This window comes from Linepithema humile, chromosome 6, assembly GCF_040581485.1.
Source record: "Linepithema humile isolate Giens D197 chromosome 6, Lhum_UNIL_v1.0, whole genome shotgun sequence".
Classification (NCBI taxonomy): domain Eukaryota; kingdom Metazoa; phylum Arthropoda; class Insecta; order Hymenoptera; family Formicidae; genus Linepithema; species Linepithema humile.
Genome location: NC_090133.1, coordinates 27,020,378 through 27,040,817, shown reverse-complemented (window position 1 = coordinate 27,040,817; position 20,440 = coordinate 27,020,378). Strand labels below are relative to the sequence as shown.

At 41.1% G+C, this 20,440-nt stretch overlaps 1 protein-coding gene across 1 annotated transcript in view; it reads right to left on the bottom strand.

Annotated features, from left to right (window-relative positions):
• Window positions 1-20,440, bottom strand: part of pio (piopio) — a 60,906-nt gene that overhangs the window by 26,026 nt on the left and 14,440 nt on the right. The window contains exon 4 of the mRNA XM_012365723.2: window positions 4,973-5,187. Coding sequence (XP_012221146.1) covers window positions 4,973-5,187 — 215 coding nt within the window. The remainder of the gene's footprint in view (window positions 1-4,972; window positions 5,188-20,440) is intronic.

Genomic DNA, 20,440 nt, shown 5'->3' with positions numbered 1-20,440 from the left:
AACGAAAATGTCAAGGAAAACTTCGTTATTTTTATTTTTTTGTATGTCTTAAGAATTTTTAACATCATATATCTTTTCGATTAGAATTTTATTAAAGTTTCTTTAAAAATACCTCGAAAATTTAGTTTCGATATTTATTATTTTTTTTAATAAATCGACAATTATCAATGCCTTGACATTTTGATGAAGGAAACTCAATTTCAAATTGGTCGGAGAGATTATTATGGAAAGGATATCCGTGAATGTTGCAGCAGCGTGTATACAATGTAGAGGGAGGAATTTTTCAAGATCGGGACGACTGATTGTGAATTAAATGGATTTATCGAACAATGGTAATCGGATGGTAATCGGATTTGCAGGCGGAGGAATCTGAGAGCGCGGCACGCCTGTATTTCTCTCGTTGCGTAAGAAGACACCGAATCACATGTATGTGCGCGAAAATGTGCACTTGAAGAGGATTACGTAAAGATCGTGCTTGAAACAGCTTCGCCATATTGGGATGCAGCTACCTACCATTTCAGTCGAACTCATCTTGCGCGTTACTTGCGAATAAGAACAAAAAAAAGAGAAAAGAAAAACGAAACAAATCTAAGTTTTGGCGCACTAAAGCCTGCCGTCTTCATAAAAATATCATTATCAGTCTTCTGTATAATATTACATAATTTTCTTTTCAACAATTTTCAAAGAGAAATTTTCGCGTAAAAACAGGTCGAGAAGAGGAGGAGATCGAAACGGGTGCAAATTTATGCGGGAATGTCAAAGTTGTTTGACGTGAATTCAGCAGGCGTGCGCAAAACCGCCGACGCGTGTTCCACGACTGCCCACGACGAGTCCGCCGCGTTCCGCGACGCCTACACCGGGAAGATCCACCGTGAACCCGGCTCGTGGAGGTCAAAGACTCCCCCTCACCTCAAGAGACCTCGTCTTGCGAGCGAGCTCGCGGCTTCGTCGTGCCCGGCACGAATCGTTGTTCCCTTCGGCGTGCCAGCCCTTAAATTATGCAGACCCCCTCGCGCCGGCGGTAGATGCTATTCGCCATTAGACATCAGAGAGAGAACCAGTCTCTTCTCTCCCCCTCGACATCGTCGTTGCACCTTCGCCCTTCCGAGGGCACGCAGGTGACGCGCAGGCGGTGCGCTGTGTGTGTGTGTGTGTGTGTGTGTGTACGGTTGGTAAATCAAATTGTCGGGTACGCGCGTTGTACGCTGCGAATTGTCGACCGCACATTCGTGCGCGAATGAGTGCAATCTGTTGACTTAATGACATAATTTGCCGCTAATAGAGGTAGCTCTACACATCTGTCATAATAGATAATTCGTGTAGACTCGCGAGAATGCGCTCGCTTTGACTCACGGACAGTTCTATTTTAGTTTCAAATCTGTATCTCGTTAGAGATCAAATGTTAATTCAAGTTTAGATTCAATTTTTAACAATTACGTTCTCAAAGTGATCGAAAAGTAATTATGAATTGTCCCACATTTTACAATTTTAAAATGAACATTAAAATAAATAAATTTGACAGATATAAAGAATATTGATAAATTATATTATTTGTTATTAAAATATAAGTGAATGAAATGTAATGTACAAATGTAAATTTCTTTGAACATTCCTCTACATTATTTTATAAAAAAAGTGTTACTTTACGGGAAATCAATTCAATAATTAAACAGAAAAATCAATTAAATTAATTAAAAGGATTTATTCTGATTTTAATTTAAAAAAAAAAAAAATAATATCGTAATGTCGCTGACATTTTGTCAACATCTTAATTGGATATTTGCTTTTTACCTATTCAATTACTTTTCCCAATTGTTTATTATCATTTCTAGCTTTCTCAATTGAGTTCACACGGAGCCTAGAAGTACATGATCGTCGTCATAATTATCACCGCGACGGAACGCTTCTATCATCGACACGGCGGAGGCGGTTTGCATCGCCTCGGGATTCTCCCGGTGTTATTATCGACCGATCGAACAAGCGGGCAATCCGTTAAGGAGTCAGCATCTTTTGCATTTACATTGCAGAAAAGGAACAAGAGTCGGCAGCTGCTGCGAGCTACGTCTCCGGTTTCCACCCCGCCCGAAGAATCGCGTTAGTCATACGCCGAATGTGATTCACAGTCGCGCGCACCCGGTGATTACTGGCTATCTTTGTAGGCGGTACGTAAAGTGCCTGACACACATGCTGCGAATTTATGCGAATTTATTCTCCAAGCGAATGGCCCGCGGAGGAAGCCGGCGATTAGAAATCTAGCATACATCTGCATCACATCGCGAATGCCGCACTACGTCAAGTCGGAGCGCGTGGATAATGAACCGAATGAATAATTACCGTGCCGAAGTTATGGCTTCCAGCGAAAAAATTTCCCCCGTTTCGCAAAATCAAATTGTACAGAATGTCTGTGAGTGCTATAAAATCGTGTAAAAAATTCTGGGATTACGTTTTTTAATTGCCGATGTTTAAAATATCGTTAGGATGCGTGTTTACGCTACCGTCGACCGGGAGTGAATAACGGATGGATTTAGATACCGCGGCCGCATCGCGTATCGCATTCATCTCCCGCGTTTATATCGGATTTTTAGCGTGGCGAGATACTCGCACGATTCATTACCGGCAAATGAAAGAAGGAACCGTACAACGGCCCGTTAAAGATACAAATGCGGTTCTGCGCTTAAGTACGCGCTGACATAAGGCGTAACAGTTTACGTTGCACGCTACGTATATATTGCGTATCGCTACATACGGGATGTCACAAAACTACCAGACGTTCTTTTCCTCTTCGCCAGTTTAAAGATTTTTTTCTCAACAAAAATATCTTTTAATTCTCCAGGAATTAATCGTTAAAAACATGGAGCTTTTGACGAACTAAAGATGATAAAATCGTTGTCTTTAGTCAATTTAAAAAAACTCGACTTTAATAAATGCTTAATTTCAAATGTAATTAATATATTAAATTTCTAAACCAAAATATTTTGAAAATTTCAATTTTTTAATTATATTTTGATACCATCATTATCACGTGCATAATTAATAAAAATCTTTTTAAGTTTTAAATGAATACGACTGTTGCAATTACAACACTCAGATTTTTTTAAATGTTACGTTTGAATTTATAAACTAAGAAAAATACTTTTCCACGTAAAATAAATATGTAAAATTTTGAAATAACGTTCGCATATATTTTTGTTCAAAAAAATTCGCGAGGATAAGGCACTCTTTCTCGAATAAAATATCCTTTTAAAAGATCACCGTTTCGATTGTGCAACATCCTGTATATCCCTCTCGTAACGCTCCCGAGCAGAAGGCCGCAAGTCCGGTCACATAACGGTCCAGTTATGGTATGGCGAGGAAGCGAATCTCTCGACACACGATTCCCTCGTTACACGAACGTGTCCTCCACCACCGATATCACCGCGTCGTATTTCCGTCCACCACCTTGCTTATCCTCCGGTCACCGCTGATGCGCCTCGCTCCTTCGAGCGTATACCCGCGCGTGCATTCACGCCTCGATATTTTCCCCTTTTTATTTTTTTTTATCGCCTCGACGAACGCACGAACGATTGCGATACGCGTCGAGATACATTCGACCGCAAATAAGCACGTTGGTCTTCCCGTTTGTGTATACATTGTGGTAGATAATAATAATAATGACATAATGACGTAATCACGATAGTTACGATAACATTAGGTATGTTAATGGCTCTTATTAACGTGACTGTTGCGATAGCATCGTGCTCGATACACGCGAGACTACGCCTACACACAGGACTTCCTTCCTCGAGATATCCTCGAAGCGTCTTCAAAATGAATGTTTATGCCTGTCTATTTAACCGACTATTTTTACCGCGGCAGAATCAGCAGCTATAATATTATTATTGTATGCTAATTTTTATTACTGTCCTTGTATCGCAGCCAGCAATCACCTTATGCAAAAATTTCTATTATGCAGAAATTTCTCGTACAAAAATTTCATTTCATTTTCTTTATTAAGAAATATCGTTTCGCGATTTCATCATGCAACACGCAATAAATGCGATTTTAATTATCATCTTTGGATGAAGATCGTAATAAGGCGCTGCAATAAGCGCAATGAGCGCAGTTCCGAATCAGGTGTGTCGGAAGAAGTAAGGAAAATGGAACAAAACACTCACTTGCGTCACACAGGCCGAAAATTACGGATATCGCCTACACTTACCTCTTGATTGAACCAAGTCTCGGTGCCTTTCGGATAATTCCGATCCTTAAAGCGGCAGAGATCATAATTACCGTCGAGACCGACGGGAAATTGTACGGAGTTAAATCGAGAGGCGATAAATCGAATTAAAACGATCGCGTGGAAGGTGCATGCGGGTGAGTGATGCAACGCAATAATGATAGTGGCAATGATAATTCCACGGCGCTTGTTAAGATAACAGGTAATAAGCTAATTGGTTTGCGGATCGACCCGACAAACACGGCGCAAGAAATATTTTTTTGCAGTTAAAAGAGCAGAAATAAATACAAATACAAAAAATTGTAGAGTGCGAACAAGCTAGCACTTCTACAGTTAGGTAGCGCCGAACTATCCGTGTATTCGCCATTTGCGTGGCAATTGCTAATATCGCGAATTATAAATGCACACGTGATCTGCCGCTAGCTTGACCTTTGATCAGAATTAATTTCATGTCCGCCGTACGTGCGGTTTTCGCGCCGTTCGTTGCACAAACCTTAAATTTTCGCGGCTCAGATTAATTTCGACAAATAAGTCAACGTTAAATATTTTGTCCTTAGCGCCATCAGGCACGTGAGACAAATTGAATCAATTTTTGTTATTGGGAAATTTTACGAAACTTAAAAAAGTATGCTTTGCTTATTGCGACTGTGAGCTGCTTGGAGAACCGAGGATCGTCGCAAAGCACTAAAAATCCACCTCGACACAAGAACCGCAAAATGTCAATGATGCGAGCATAATGATCCGTCAAGAACTCACCAATTCGGTGGGCATGGTGTTGCAAGACCTGAGAGGCAGATTGTAGGTGATCGGCGTTGGCTGACTCCTGTATTCCTGCAGACAGGAGCTGTTCTTCGACAATCCTCGCGGATAGACCAGACCGTGAAAGTCCGTGTTGCCCTCCGTCGAGATGTGAACGATTATCGACTCGCTCGCGCACTCGATCTGCACGGTGCTCGCTATCGCCGCGGTCGCTGGAAAAAAAGAATCAACGATATATTATATAAATTACAACAATTTTAAACTTATGATTCGCGATGTAAATCCGGATCGCAGAAACCCAATCTAAATCTAAATTACAAAACGCTGGATTAGAGACGCATCTTTGAATATTACGTATATCGATACACCTCTCGGGTGCGAAGTGGCGTAACGGTACGCCTGACGCGATCAATTATTCGATACCGCGCCAGATATACTTGAATGAGGGACGATACAAATCGGTACACCCATCGGACCGACTGCCATATCCGTGTAGCACGCGCGGCGGGGCATTGTACCCGGCGTACGGTAATTCATCGTTATTAATGCCCGACACGTCCGGGCTAATTCGCTCGGAGTTTAATAACCCAAGTTCATCTGTTGCGAATCGCGCCTGCTCTCGATTTCAAGATAATCGCACGAACGAGAGAACATGAGACTCTCCGTTACGAGGCGAAGCGAGCTTCAATTACAGACAAGTCCGATAATCTTTTCCGACGATTTTTAACGAGGCATTCCGTCGCGGTGCTTTCCGATGTAACAAATAAGTTACCCACGCTGTCTGTCATGGGCGCTGCCGCCTTTCGAGGCGTTCACGGTTCACTGGAAAGGGATCAGAAAACGAGAGGATTTTCCGCGGCGACTATTTGTAAGAGTAGCCGAGATGAAAACGAGCGCGACGCGCAATAGCGGGGACAATAAAAACGCGAGAAATCGAGCAAAACTCGCGCCGATTGCGGAATAATTGCGATAATGTATGTGTGTGTATATAAGCTATCGTTTTCACAAGAAACTAGATCCGGTCAGCCTTACAAAGTGCGAATCATCGATTATCTTCGCAGATACACTCCTTTTGATATCGCAAATAAATGACTTCAACTCCTATTTCATAGAACTCGTCTTACGATTGTTGAAAATGACGTCATTTGCGAGAGAAATAGAAGTACTTCGGACACTTCAATTTAATTATAATGATGCAAGCTATCATAGAAAACTCGCAACTTTAATTTTAATGACAAAGCAAAAATAAACGCAGAAAGTAAAAATAAACTTAAGTTTTTCTACAGAACATTCTTTTTCAGTTGCGATATATTTTCTGCATTTTATTATTATAAATTTATTATTACACTTTTCTTGTACATTTTGAAATCTGTTTGTTCCACGAAATTTTTTATTGATACATAGTTGTTTTTCAAGTTTTACAATTTCGATTATTTTGAAGGAGCCTTTAAGTCTTTCATTTGTCTAATAAGTTTCAAGTAAAAATCTATTTTAAATAAATTAAAGAATATCTTATTATATCGTGTATAAGTGACTTAATTCTATCGCTTACAATATTCTCAATAATTGCTTACGCGATTCAAAAGTGCAAGAGGAATGAGTGGTCTTTCTACGGTAAATCTTTCATGGCAGAAATCCTAGAAGATTAATGAAAACTTGGTTCATGTCCGTTGGTCCCTGACTAATTAGCCATAAAAGTGCATTCACATACCGAAACGGCGCATCGCTTCCACAGGCGTAAAATCACGCTGCCGACCGCTTCGCCGCTCACAATTTCGTTCATCAGCTTCGCGCAATCGCGTTACGGCCGGCGATGAGAACTTCAATTAAATTTATTACGTATGCGCGACGGAGAGTGAGCAAAATTGCAGAGTCAGACCGCGCTCAGAGGCTACTCTTAATGCGCGGCGAAAATTGAACTCGGCGGAGCGAAATGAATGGCTGCCATTAACAACGACAATGGCTCATATATCGTTACCTGCGATCACAGGTTGTACACAACGCTCGCGTATGTATCTCTTCTCTATTTCGTTTTTTTTTTTTTTTTCTTCTTTCTTGCGCCTACAATATTTTACACGTGGAAAATATTATCTCGTTAATGCCGCGGAATATAATCGACCGAATCTGCCATTACCAGCGGGGGCGATTAAAACGGGACTCATGCACATTCATCGCGTCTAATGAGCTCCGCGGATTATCGCTCCAGAAAATTCATTAAAGCGTCGAGACGACGAAGCGCGAGCGGGAGGAGGCGGCGCCGCCTGAACCAATTGGGAAGCTCACATGCACCGCGCGCGAGTCGTAATGACAATAATCATTGGCGGATCATCATTATCAGTCCGCTCGGGGAGACAATGATGAGAGAGTTGTGAACTTGACTCGTCGTTGTCGGCCGGTCACGTCGAGCATGCCGACGCGCTCTCTTCCCACTCTCTCGCAACGAAGAATCTTATTCAGACGCGAAATGCTGTATCGTGTTACTCGGATTATTATCCCCGCGAGGAAGTATCGCGATGTATCAGTGATTGCTCTTTCCTGTAAGGAAATATTCCCTCCATCGAATAAGCTCGGAATTCCCATTCGACATCCGCACTTCTGCGCTCTCTTCTCGATCTTTGCTTACTTGCTAGAAGAATAATTGCATTAAGCACATTTTGTATCTGTTGCAGTATGAAATAAGTAAATAATTGTCAAATTTAGAGGTAATATTTTTAGAAAGATATAAAATTAAATATGAAGACATTTAATAATTAAATCTGATCAACTTATCATTTAATTTCACAAACTTTCTATTCGGTAAATTATATGTAGCATGTTTCACAATTTTAATGGCAGATTCTCTGACCAATTTCAAGTCGATTTTCCCGTAGCAAAAATATGACACAAAAACTGAAAAAAAAAAATAGGCCTTTCAAGCTAACTAAACTTGAAGAGAGAACAGATACAATTATTTCTCTAAACGGGTTCTACTTTAATAGAAATTTAATTTAAAGTTTCGTTACAAAGATATATAATGTTGCATGTATATTTTTCAAATAACTATTTTTTCTAAAAGAAAGATAATAAGATAAGAGAACAGTCGGTTATATCTTATAGAAGTACATTAATTATATTCATTTTTCATTTTCTTTTGTTTGACATTCTTTCGCGTCACAGCTGGGCAACGTAGATAATCACAGAAAAACCTAATTCTCAGACGGACAATTCAAAGTCCGCGTTTGACGAGCGTTTCCGCGGCGCTATTCAAGTGTCCCTCCTTCGCTGAATCGAAGAACGATGCCCGATCACGTTGGAAAGCAATTAACGACACGCGAAAAGTTAATGGCGTTCCTCTTCGCAATACCGAGCCCCGATCACATCGGATCACAGTTGGAAATATCAAAGCGGTACCCCGAAACGAAGCCGTGAGGTTAACGACCGGCCGCGTTCACGATTCCACACGATTTATTTTGACTTTTCAGCGCTTCTTGTGTAGCAAAGTCGATTGAGAAAAAGAGGAAGAAAGTCTTTTTTCGACAAATACAGAAGCATCGCTTCTGAACATAATTTTTATGATATAGATACAAATTTTTATCGTAATTTTACAGTGTTCAACTGATATTAATAAGTCGAAATAACTATATTTCCCTCAAATTATCTATAATTCAATTAATTATACATTAGTTGCTCGTGTTCGCTGAATTTTATAAATACAAAGATTGAATATTAATACGCAAGAAGTTATACTGGCTTAAAGCAGAAATAAGTAAAGCAAAATATCTTTTGCGAAATCTATTACGCCACTAATATGTAATTAATATTTACTCGTTGGTATCATTATCTAGAACCAATTATACGTGTTTAAAATCAGTCGATAACGATTCGTCACGACATCCTGCGCGACATTATCACTCTGGGACGAAATCAAGCGTCGGATCGCGTCGCATGGTCCAAGTCGGACCGGAAATCGAAGGTACTTGACCTTTCTCTTTACGCGACGGGCGGCGGGGCACGTACGTGGGACACGTATTGTGAATCTGGTGTCGGTGGTGCGAAGAAGATAAAAATGCTAATGAGTTCGCCTTACACTCGGCGTCACTTCTATTCGGTTTTCCTTTCTCTCGGTGGTAGCCTCTTCTTCTCCACCGCATGTGTGTGTACATTGTGGAGCGCGTACACACGCACACACACACACACACACACACACATAGAGATGCGGTATTCTTTTCTTTTTCCGCCTGTGACTCACACGAGTTCCCGAAGGGCGAAACAAAGGCGCAACGTCGAAGAAGACGTTCCCCTGAGCGAGCGCAATTTGCAAACGACACGCGAGCCTCTTCCTCGCTCGCTGTGCGACTTCCGCCGCACGCAGAACCCGCATAAGAATTCACCTTCGCGTCTCCCGCCCCCTGCGATTTTTTTTTTCCTGTTTTCGTTGAAACTCATCTTCGCGCGCGGAATTGTTGCCGCGATCGTGAGAGACGACGAGAGAGCTGCGCGCAGTGCCAGAGCTACGCGGGATGAGAACTGTATTACCGGATAGTATTGAGCCGAGGATAGCTGCACGTGCAACATGCGCTCATTATGAAATGATTGCGGCGTGACGTCTGTACACGTTCTCCTATACGTTTCGCTCTAAGTACGTTTAGATTGCCTACCGAGTAGCCTAATGAAGCAGTGACGAGGCAAATTGAAAGTGCTCGATTATGCACATCAAGGGTCGTCCGTTTCGCACTAGGATTGGATCAATTATCTGATCGCGCAAAGCCAGATGAGAGATTATATTAACCTTACAACGCAATTGTAATGATTTTCAATGAAAATACAATTTTGCAATTTGTGCGATTCATCTTTTTTTTCAAACGAAAATAAAACCACGGAAAAATGCACTTTTCTATATGGTTGAGTTAATAGAAACGCGAAACATTTATATTTCATAATAACACTTGCGTGAAACAATTTGCCGACTTGGGTCTTTCGCAAAAATCTAGGCGAAGAATGAAGTAAAGACGAGGCGTGTGCGTTATACGTAAATGTGGTTTACTCAATAACCGTTCTCGTGTGTGCATTTTACCGCTCGAACTCGTAAAACCGGCCGTGCCTTTGGCAAAGTGATACTTTTCAGAATTCTCCCGACGGCACCGCGGTTCAACGACCCCCCCGTACTTACGGTATATAATTCATTTAAGTCGCGGCAAGCACGTCGGTAATTCAGGATGCTAAAATATGAGGAGAAATTAACGGCGATCCTCTATAAATACCGTTGCAAATTACATCACGCTAATTGCGTGAATCTACACCGTCAGACTGTCGGAAAAATATATTCGACGTGAGATAATAAATTAATTACAATTACTAACTAGCGAATTAAAAAAGTTAAATAAATAACAATACAGAAAATATGCGAAAGAAGAAAAAAAAAACCATCTAATTCGACACGGATGAGTACTCGGCGGAACTGAGCGTTACATAAAGTCCATTTGCATTGTAAATAATAAGGCAACAAGTGATTATCAATATTGAGAAATTAGCGGAATCAATCATCAGAACGGTGCAACGTCGAACGTCGGAGTTACCGCACGGCTCGACGCAGTCGGCGCTCGGACACGCACAGTTATGCAAGCGCTCGGTGTGTCTTTCGTGCATGAGATTTTAATGCACCATGATGGACATGAACGGCATAAGATATAGGGAATGTAACCGCGCCCGACGTCGAACTTCCTGCCGTTGAACTCGCCGCGCCGACCGTGCGGAAAAATGTCACGCGACAAATCGCGCACGCGATTCCTCGGAAAAGCGCAAGGAAATTGCATTCTTTTACGGCGAGATAATGAGTCGTTCAGATTTCATTAAATTCGTTTCCTGTTCGAAAATGGTGAAAATTGTAAAGTTGTGTGTTTCCATCGAAACCATTATATTAAATTATAGACTTAATATAATCCTTCATTTAACTTCGCGAATCTATCCAATTCAAATGAAGCGAAACGGAATTTGACGTAAAATTTCGGGCGGTCAATTAATTAGCGATGCGATTGCAGCGAGGAGATTAATAATCCAAAAATCAGCGGCGATTAATTTGCATAATCGCCGAATTATCTCGCTCTCGCTCGCGGATCTCGTTGCGAGAAGCTCGTGGCGAAATCGGAAGATTTCAGCTAGCTCGGAGAGAATCCGAGGGAGGAAACGCCCCGGTGAGCGAGCATCTATGTACGTACAATACCTAAGTCGTCACGCTTGTTAAGATTTTCGGCGGAGATCGGCGGATGTATCTTTACGAAATTTCGCTGAAATCTCTTCTCCGACTCGGCGCAGAGATTTTGCAGATATTAGGCATTAGTTTCAAATATCACGATGGATCCGACTTTCTATTCCGTTAATTTTTATTATCTTTATTCTTCAGTCTCTAAGAAACAATACGCGAAAAATTTAGAAATCCAGTTTAGGATTTCTAGAAGATTGCTGCGTGTTTAGAAAAATTTTGTAAATTAAATATTTTAACCGCTTAGTTTCTCTTCTCCGGCAACTTAAAATCGTCATTAGGTGGCCAAGCACGCAAGAATTTATTATAATATTTCTGTTTCCCTTCTTTCTTTCCTCGTTTCAACTTAATGCAATTAAATTTGTATGAAATCCCATTCGCAAGTGAAGAAATAAGCATTTCAACCGCGTGACGCGCGTCGACCAGCATTTATGTTATACTTTGATGAGACAACGACCCCAATTTCTGAAAACAGAGAGTAGCGGTAGCCTACGAACGCGACCCGGAATTAGACGAGACAAATTATACAAATGTGCGACGCTAATGATCGGTCAGCGCCACGTGAATGCCGTTAGGACTGCGAAACGCGTTTCCATTGACTTACCGCCGCCGCCGCCGCCGCCGCCGCCGCCGCCGCCGCTTGCATTATAACTGTCATATTGCACGCGTTTCGCGTCTGCATCGTCCGCATCGCGGTCCCGCTAAGCAACCGGAAATGACGACGTTCCTCTGCACAGTCTCGCCCACGCGAAGCGTTATAACGCGTTTATTGCATTATCGCAGCCGTAACTACACGACGAATATTTCTATGTAAAAAAAAAAAAAAAACACAATTCGTTCGCAGTGCGTGCTTGAGACGCGTCTGCATTTCCGTCGATTACGTCGTACGTTTCAAGGAACGTTCGAACGGAAGAAATGCATGCGTTGCATACGTTAGTGTTTACGCGTACGTACAATTTCCACGAACGAACAGGGCGAGCGGGTGAGCTTAGCATAAACGCGCAGGTACGTAAGTGCGCTCTTCCGGCGCCAAGAACGGTCGTTTTCCGTTAAGCTGGAGGTTACAGGCCTTTTTCTCCTTTAATAATCGCAGTGATTACTCGCGGCATAATATTCAGGATAATGATTGCAACGTCGCGGCTAAGGTCTGACAACCGATGAACATAATCAAGACGATTCGAATAAACTTCTCTACTACCTTCCACGCGATTAATCATTTAATACGACAACTCGTAACGCAATCAATCACGAGAATTGATCAATTACGGAGCTCAATTCCGAAAGAATGTAGGTAAGACGTAAATTTTAATTATATTTGTACCGTTTGGTTGCCTAGATATATAACCAAAAAATTATAAAAAGAAATATTTCATTATAAAATGTTAAGAGTTGGAAATTTTCGAAACGGTATTTAAAGATTAAATTTATCAAAATAAACAATTTTCTCTAGTTTAAATCTTAATAAATCGTTATAAATTATCAGCATACATGCACAAAAGTTGTACATTGTAGATTTGTATCGGTTCACCGTTATTTTTAAAGAATGAACACGGATGTGTTTCAAGAATAAAATTAAAATAATATAAAGCTAAAGTGATTAAAAACATTCTGCTTGGAAAATAAGACACGAATTTCGACTTAAATTGAAAATATTAAATAAAAGCTCGCATCACCGTACATTCAATCCACAAGCTTAACATATTCCCACCGCAAGAATAATTCCATTTGCGTCGCGCAAAATTAGAAATGCAAATGACATTGTGCTAACGGTTGCGTGTTTACGCGAATGTGACGAGACCAGGTGTTTGTATCGGGATCGAGATTACAGTTCCAGATGCATAAACAAAACGTGTCCGGCGTGCCGAGAAGGAAATCCCGTCCTTAGATCACGTCCGAGATCGAGATGCGGGACCTTTATGGACGTTCACGGACGCCCGGCGGTCGCGCGAATCTAGCACGATCAAGATAGACATCGTCTCGCGCGTCTCGATCTCCAACGGAAAACCGCCGAATGTCGCAAGAGTGCTTTAATATGCGCAAAAAAAAAGAAGAAGAGAGAGAAAACAATTTTAATGAGATAATGACGGGAAGATGCGCGAATAACGATAGGCGATTCGCGCGCGGCGCAAGCAATTGCATTATGCAAGGAAGTTACGTACACGCTGGGGAGACGCGCAAGGTTACATCCGACGAGGCTGCCGCCGCAATCGTCGGATCACGCGATTTACAATTCACGATCCGTTACTCGAACGTCCATCCCGAGGTCCGCGAGAGACTTACGCAAGAGTTACGCCATTATCGCGGTATCGTGTAAAATTGGAGGACAGACCGTGCGAATAAATGCAACGCGCGCGAATCCCGCGAAGCGGCGATGCATCGAGCAACGAAACAGACGCGAGAGATCTCATAGCGATAATCGTGAAAAAGATATTCTGAGAAAATTGGATCGGACTGGATTCTAACAAAATTGGCTACGCAAAATACTCGCAATTCGAGAGAGATCGGGCAATCACGATCTATCCGTCGGGTTCGACGATCTGAGAAACGATCTGGCAGGCGTTCCGAGAAAACGATTCGCGTTAGAATTCCTGAATAATTATCGCGACCTTGGGAAGATGCGAGCAAATTATGCCAGCTGTTCAATGAATTTCGAATTTATTTAGAAGAATATATTCTCCTAAAAGACATCATTTTACTGAGCTCAAAGTCGTTATTTATAAAATGTATATATTGTTACTTCTATGTTAAATATTTGTATATTATACAATCGAAATTATTTTTTCAATTATTACTTTTCTATCAAGCTAACTTTTCACGAGTAAGTAACGCTGCAAACGGGATCGGTTAAAGGAAGACTGTTCTGATCCTGGCAAAAACGTAACGTTGAGGTCGATCCCACAAACGTAATCGCCGTCTGATCGAATTGCGATACTGTTACAAATTTTTTATGACCACGTTCCTCGACCGTTCCGAAACGGTACAGAAAACTCGAGCAGCCAAAGTTATTGCGGAATCGCGATTTATCACGCATTCGCACGGTTTTGCTATCGTTTGGACAAAATCCAACGGGTACAGTTAGGTGAACGGACAGAGCCGAGGAAGTCGAAGTAGTTCGGCGATTCGGGAGAAAAAGAACATCAGTGCGTGAATTCAGTGGTGGCCGCCGCCCGGCGATAAATCCAACAGCGGCTTCCAGTCACGGAGATCGGCCGGAAAAGATCCGTCTGATCCGTCTTATCTCTTTCCCGCCGGAATATTGTCTTTTCCCGGCGCGAACAAAGGCTCCGATTGCCCACTCGGTTCTCGCGATGCTTATCCGCGGATCGACGCATCGCGCCACGGCCCTGGCCGGGTCCACCTGTTATCTCCCTCAACGAGATTTCCCCGCTTTTCGATCTCCCGCCAACAGCACCACCCGTTGTTCAACTCCCCGAAGCACAGGATATTGCGTTTGTAAAAAGGATTAATTAACAACATTCACATGGAGGGTCTTCCGCAACGAGAGTATCTTTTCGTAAATGAAGTAAACAAACTTTTGTGATTACACTACCGTTTGAAGGTTTGAACGCCCTTAATTTTTAGATAAAATTAGATACGATTATTTTATTGAAAAATAAATGCCTGTATTTATTTATAAACGTATGCTATTTGTGCGTGAAATTTAATATTAAAGTGGAAAATTAATTATAACTTATCTTTTCGTAAAGTAATTTTAGATTTGCATTATCTGATACAAAAAAGGGAGAATTTTTTCTTATAAAAATGAATTTAATTTATTCAACAAATTGTAATTATATATACTTTTCTGCCATTTTAACGTAAACTTTGCAAAAACAGCATACATTTATGTCGACACTTTTAATAACATAATTGTATCCATAAAGAACATTAATTTATTTAAGAACTGTAAAGTGCTCAAAACTTTTAAGCGACAGTGTACATGACGAAAATATTTCAATTTATTCTGCATCGCAATTTAAAATTCTACAGCAATTAATATTTCGTATAAAGGTGTAAATACGTTTTCATCATTTCATCCACAACTCTTCAGATCAAAGAATTAAGAAGCCAAAAGACTTTTTCAACCAGCTCGGATGACTCTCGCAGCCTTGCAATTGACGCGCTTCGATGCATCCTCGCGTTCCCCGACGAGTCTTCGGCGCCTTTATGTCCGCCCACAACGGAGGTTCCGCAGTCGCTGCACGCTCCCTATCATTCGTTACGCTGCCAGCCCGCCGGGTTGCTCATTTTGAATAATAGTAAATCAAGTCACGTTTCCGTCTCTTTGCAAAGGCTGTTCGTCGGTTCGACGGTTGCTGCGGTCTGGCAACCTTGACACTTTGCGTCGCCGATCGTCTTTTGCACGAGGGAGGAGATTCCTGCTCTGCTTGCCGTTCACAATGGTTCGTGTGGGACACAATGGCGATAAAACATCGACGTTTTTCCGAACGCTTAATTGCTTTCGTATACGAGGGAGCAAAATGGTGTCATCGCGATGATCGGTCCGTTCAATTATCGTGCGCTTCGCGTCGCATCCGCGCCATGCATCAGCGACGGCGGCCTTCATCGTCGCAACGATGAGCGCTCATTGTCCACATTACGTCGCCTTTTTTTATTTCAGAAGGCCGTTTTTTTTTTTTTTTTTTTTTACTGTACGTGCGTAAAAGTCCGATCAAACTATTACGCACGATTCTGACATTAATTATACACCGCGTTTCACGCCGGAATCATCATCGCGCCTCGCGCAATTATTTCGACTTAATAGCCAAGGTCGGTCGGCGTGCAGCGAAGGTTCCTGCACTCAGCGTTCGCAACAACGCCGTTCGTTATGGGAGACCGTTCCGTTCTCACTCTCGGAGTCGTGTCGTCGCATGCCGAGCATTAAACTATTCGCTCGGCCGATTTAGATCGCTGTAACGCTCGTTCATGTAATTAATGAGCGAAGCGTCTATTTCTGATCGCGACGAATCGCGAGGCATCATCGAGGAAGAAGCCAGCAGGACTGGCTTCAGGGTTGGCTTCAAGGTCTCCGGGCGCATGCCTTCGCGCGATCCCGTGAGAATCTATCGCTCATCTCTCTCAAAAGGAATTTATCCCGCTGAGTCTATTATCTCTTATTTTAATCGACAGATTGGCGCGCAGACCAATTAGGTCTTTTACGCAACGCGCACTAATCGCTGATGTTCCAATAAGATTGCGTTCTCGATTTATTTCTATTATATACGCTGCTTGTTAAATTATTATTTTTTAGTATCTTAAAAGCAGTGAAAAAATATGATAGAGAAGAAAAAAATTGCTTGCTTATGCTAGAATTGAAAATGGCTAATCAAAACTTTATCACAATCAAAATATAATAAAAGATAATACTAAAATATATATGATGCAGTATAATAGATAACAGATTCGTCGATTTATATGTATAAAAACTGTTAAATTAATCAACTTATGATTAACATTTTATTGCATAATCAACGTAAAATTTACTGTGTATTAAAAATATATAAGATAGCAAAAACCTTCAAATTCCGTTTTTTTTTTTTTTTCTTTTTTTTTTTTGAAGTGCTAATTAAGAACTTCTCGCACCAAATCGACCGAATCATTACATTAAATAACGGTTGCCTTTCGTCTCGTACCTTTTTTTCTTCACGGTACGAATATTAATGAAGATTGACGTTGATATAACGAGGTATGTAGAATATGAAATAAAATAATTCAAGAAAAAATTGCGGACGCTGTAATGTAAATTCTAGACGACGTAACGTATAAAAGTAGCGGGAACAGCAGAAGATAATGCATAAGAAATAAAGTCGTCGACCGAGTCGGAACGTGCCATCCGGTAATATGATTTCGCGTGCAATTCTAACGGCTCCTCTCCACTCGACCAAATTGATTCTTACGCAAACGATGTCTCGCCGAGAGTCGCAGACGAGGATTCCACACGTGGTATACCGTTATTGGGTGTTCCGAGCGTTTCGGGCATTCCGCAGACAGAATTGAGTATATTTCATTTCAAATAAATTTTTATTTAAAAGCATTCACTTATTTGTCGGTAAAAAAAATTTTTTTTTAATTTTTATTTGTGTCAGAATTTATTAGGTAAAAATTTATTCTTTATTTGTTAGGCAGTCGAGTAAAAGATTGTGAAGAAAAATTTATTGAAAAATAGAAGATTGTGATTAGAGAACATTGAAAAAGTATAATATGAATATTCATTTTATTCGTAAGGTTAAAAAATTTATTCCAATACTTTGTTTAATAAAAATTCACTTAAATAATACTCAACTCCATCAGAGATAAGCGGAACGGTATATACATACCGCTTCCCGAGGTCGTGCGTTTCCTCTGCGCGCATTGAACTCGCCGTTTCCTCTCTTCCGTCTGTTTTCTCATTGTGAACGCCACGAACCCCTCGACGAGCTCTTTCCACCTTCCCCCCCTCCCGCCCCGTGCATCTGAGTTGAATAGCGCGATATCGTCCCTAATTCCGACGGCCGTTTGTCGACACTTGGTGCTTCCGGGGAGAAGCGCGGCGAGCCGTAACGCTGAGATCGCGATCGCCATAGATCTTCCCTTCGATCGGTGCCACGGTGATCGCTCGGACGATCGCCTCTCTCAATCGGCTCATTGTCTTCCACCGGATTACCCGTGATTTACATCAGCGGTCGCGCATCGCTGTGCTTTTCGTTCGAACGCGGACAAATAATGGCGCGCGCGGAAGGACGCGACGGGGAAAGACAAAGCGTATGGTGTGCGGAAATGCAGTATCACCGCTGCATCGTCATCGTCGATTGGGATCAGGAGGATGTTCGGTAATATTGTTTCTGTCAAGTGTCAACGATTAGAACAGACGGCATGCTAAAAAATAGACTAACTAAAAAGCCGGAGAGAAAAGTCACGAATCCAAGGACGACTCGTTATGAGAACACACTAACACATTTCAAAACGTTTTTAATCTTTAATATTTAAACTTCTTAACATTTTAATCAATCAACATAATTTTTAGTACTTCAAAAATACGACAAAAAGAAGAAATAATTGAGAGGAAGAGAGAATGTTTGTATTAATAATTTAAGCTAAAATTTCATCACTCAAAAGATATATAATATAAATATAAAATATAAAGTAATATAATAGATAACAGATTTTTCAGATGCATTAAAAATATGTCAAGTAACAAACGTTATTCTTTTCTGTTATAAACTTTAACTTCGAAAATCTTTAAACCTCGTTTTCTTCGAAGCGTTAGTGATTTCTCGCACTGAACCGAAGGCCTCGTTATTGTACTTAAAGGCATATAATTTCGAATCTCGGTCAAAAGAAATACTTTTAATTTGACAACGACCGTGTACGTTCAGTCGTCTAACGGATTGCGACCGTTAACTACAGGCTATTCCGTAATTGCTACGCGCCAGGTGTTGATTTTCGCATTTAAACGGATCGTGAAAACCGATCAGAATAAATTCGCGACTAACGGAACAGCGTCGGAACCTCAAAAAGGGGACCAGCCGCGACCGCAAACATCAGGCGCCGCTGACCGTTTAACGATCCGGCGATCATCGTCAAGCGGGATCATTTATAACCTCTCGCTCATCATATTTACGGTCCTTTTATAACCCGCCAGTCACGGGTCACCGGCGGTAATTATGGACAGGCGGCACGGTACGCCATCGCGTGTTGTACGCGTGCGAACGCGTTTGAACACAGTTCGCCAATCACTCTATTGTGGAGTCAACGAAAGGCACTTAACGTCAAGGTTGAATTTGCAGCCGGATCCGAATTATCGCGAACGCGAACGTTCAATGCGAGTTCAACATCGCGGAGTGGAAAATACCTCTTTAAAAAGTCCCTCTGTCATAAATGTCATCGATAAATCTTTGCAGCATTTTCACAACGCTTATCAATCGAATGATTTCACAAAAGCATATTGAAAAATGGACAATTACTCTGACGCGATGTTAATTACTTTTGTCTGTGAAAAAGAAGTCGTACTTGTGGCACAAAAGACAACCGTCATTTAACACAATTTATTATCTCAACTAAAAGCAAAAAATCGGACGGACAGCTGTATCTCGAAAAAAAAAAAAAAAAAGTATTGAATCATTACATCTGGCTTGCTGAGGCGTCGGACTGAACGCCGGGCATTGTGATGTAAGTGCGTCGTAATGATGAAGTTAGATTAAAAGATAATGACGTCGCGAGTCAACGGTAGAGTGTAAAGCAGATTAGCCTGCCTACGAGCGTCCAATGACGTAAAGCTAAGCGAATAATTAATTCGTTGCAGCGAGAGTCGTAGCGAGAAAGCAACGGGATCGATCGATAAATCGATGATAAATGATTTCTTTGATATCAAAGAGCCTCGGTTATGGCTGCAAATAATTCGCCATAAATAAATTCCGACTGTGCGCAAGACAAATTTTCGCAAGTCGTAATTCTGCGGCTTTAATCGCGAAAGATATCGATTACTTGTACGGACACCGCGTATACGCGCGTGGGCGGAAATCCCGGCGAATGGATGTTTCGTGTACACACAGATTTACGTCGCTGATTCAATCGGCTGGATTTCGCAAGAGAACTCGCATTTGCGCGAGTACGATTACGTCTTCCGGAGAGGACTGGTGAGATTTCTTCTCGATTCTTATCGACAAGAACAGTCTCTGCTTTAGATTTATAATTTGCCGCAGAATTCCAGATAGACATCTATTTCTAATTTTATCTAACGAAAACTATTTGAAGAATTATACGACACGTATATAAAATATACATATATTTTGTATAAATATCTATTGTACGATTTTTCAAATACTAAAATTATTCAAAGATTTTTCAAATTAAAAACTTTTTACATTCAAAATAATTTGTTTTCTGTATTACGGCGCATAAAATTATAAATATTCTCTCCAGAATTATCAAATACCACGATATTTAAATAAGCTTTAATTGCATATTTTATATCAATTGCAAGTTAATATTGTACCAAAGACATTTTTTTCGTTCATAGATAAATTAATAACTTAATAAATCCGTTTTTAATCCTCGCAACAAGTACAACATCCGCAGTCTTCAATTATCTTATCACGCGCTAACAAGTGACAGCAGTTTTACTCATGAATAAAGGCAGTGTGAAAAATTCCTCGAGAATGTAAAACGACCACGCATTCAAATACGCGAAACGCGTTGAACGCGGACAATCCGATTCGCACGTCCCAGATTTTTTTGCGATGTGTCCT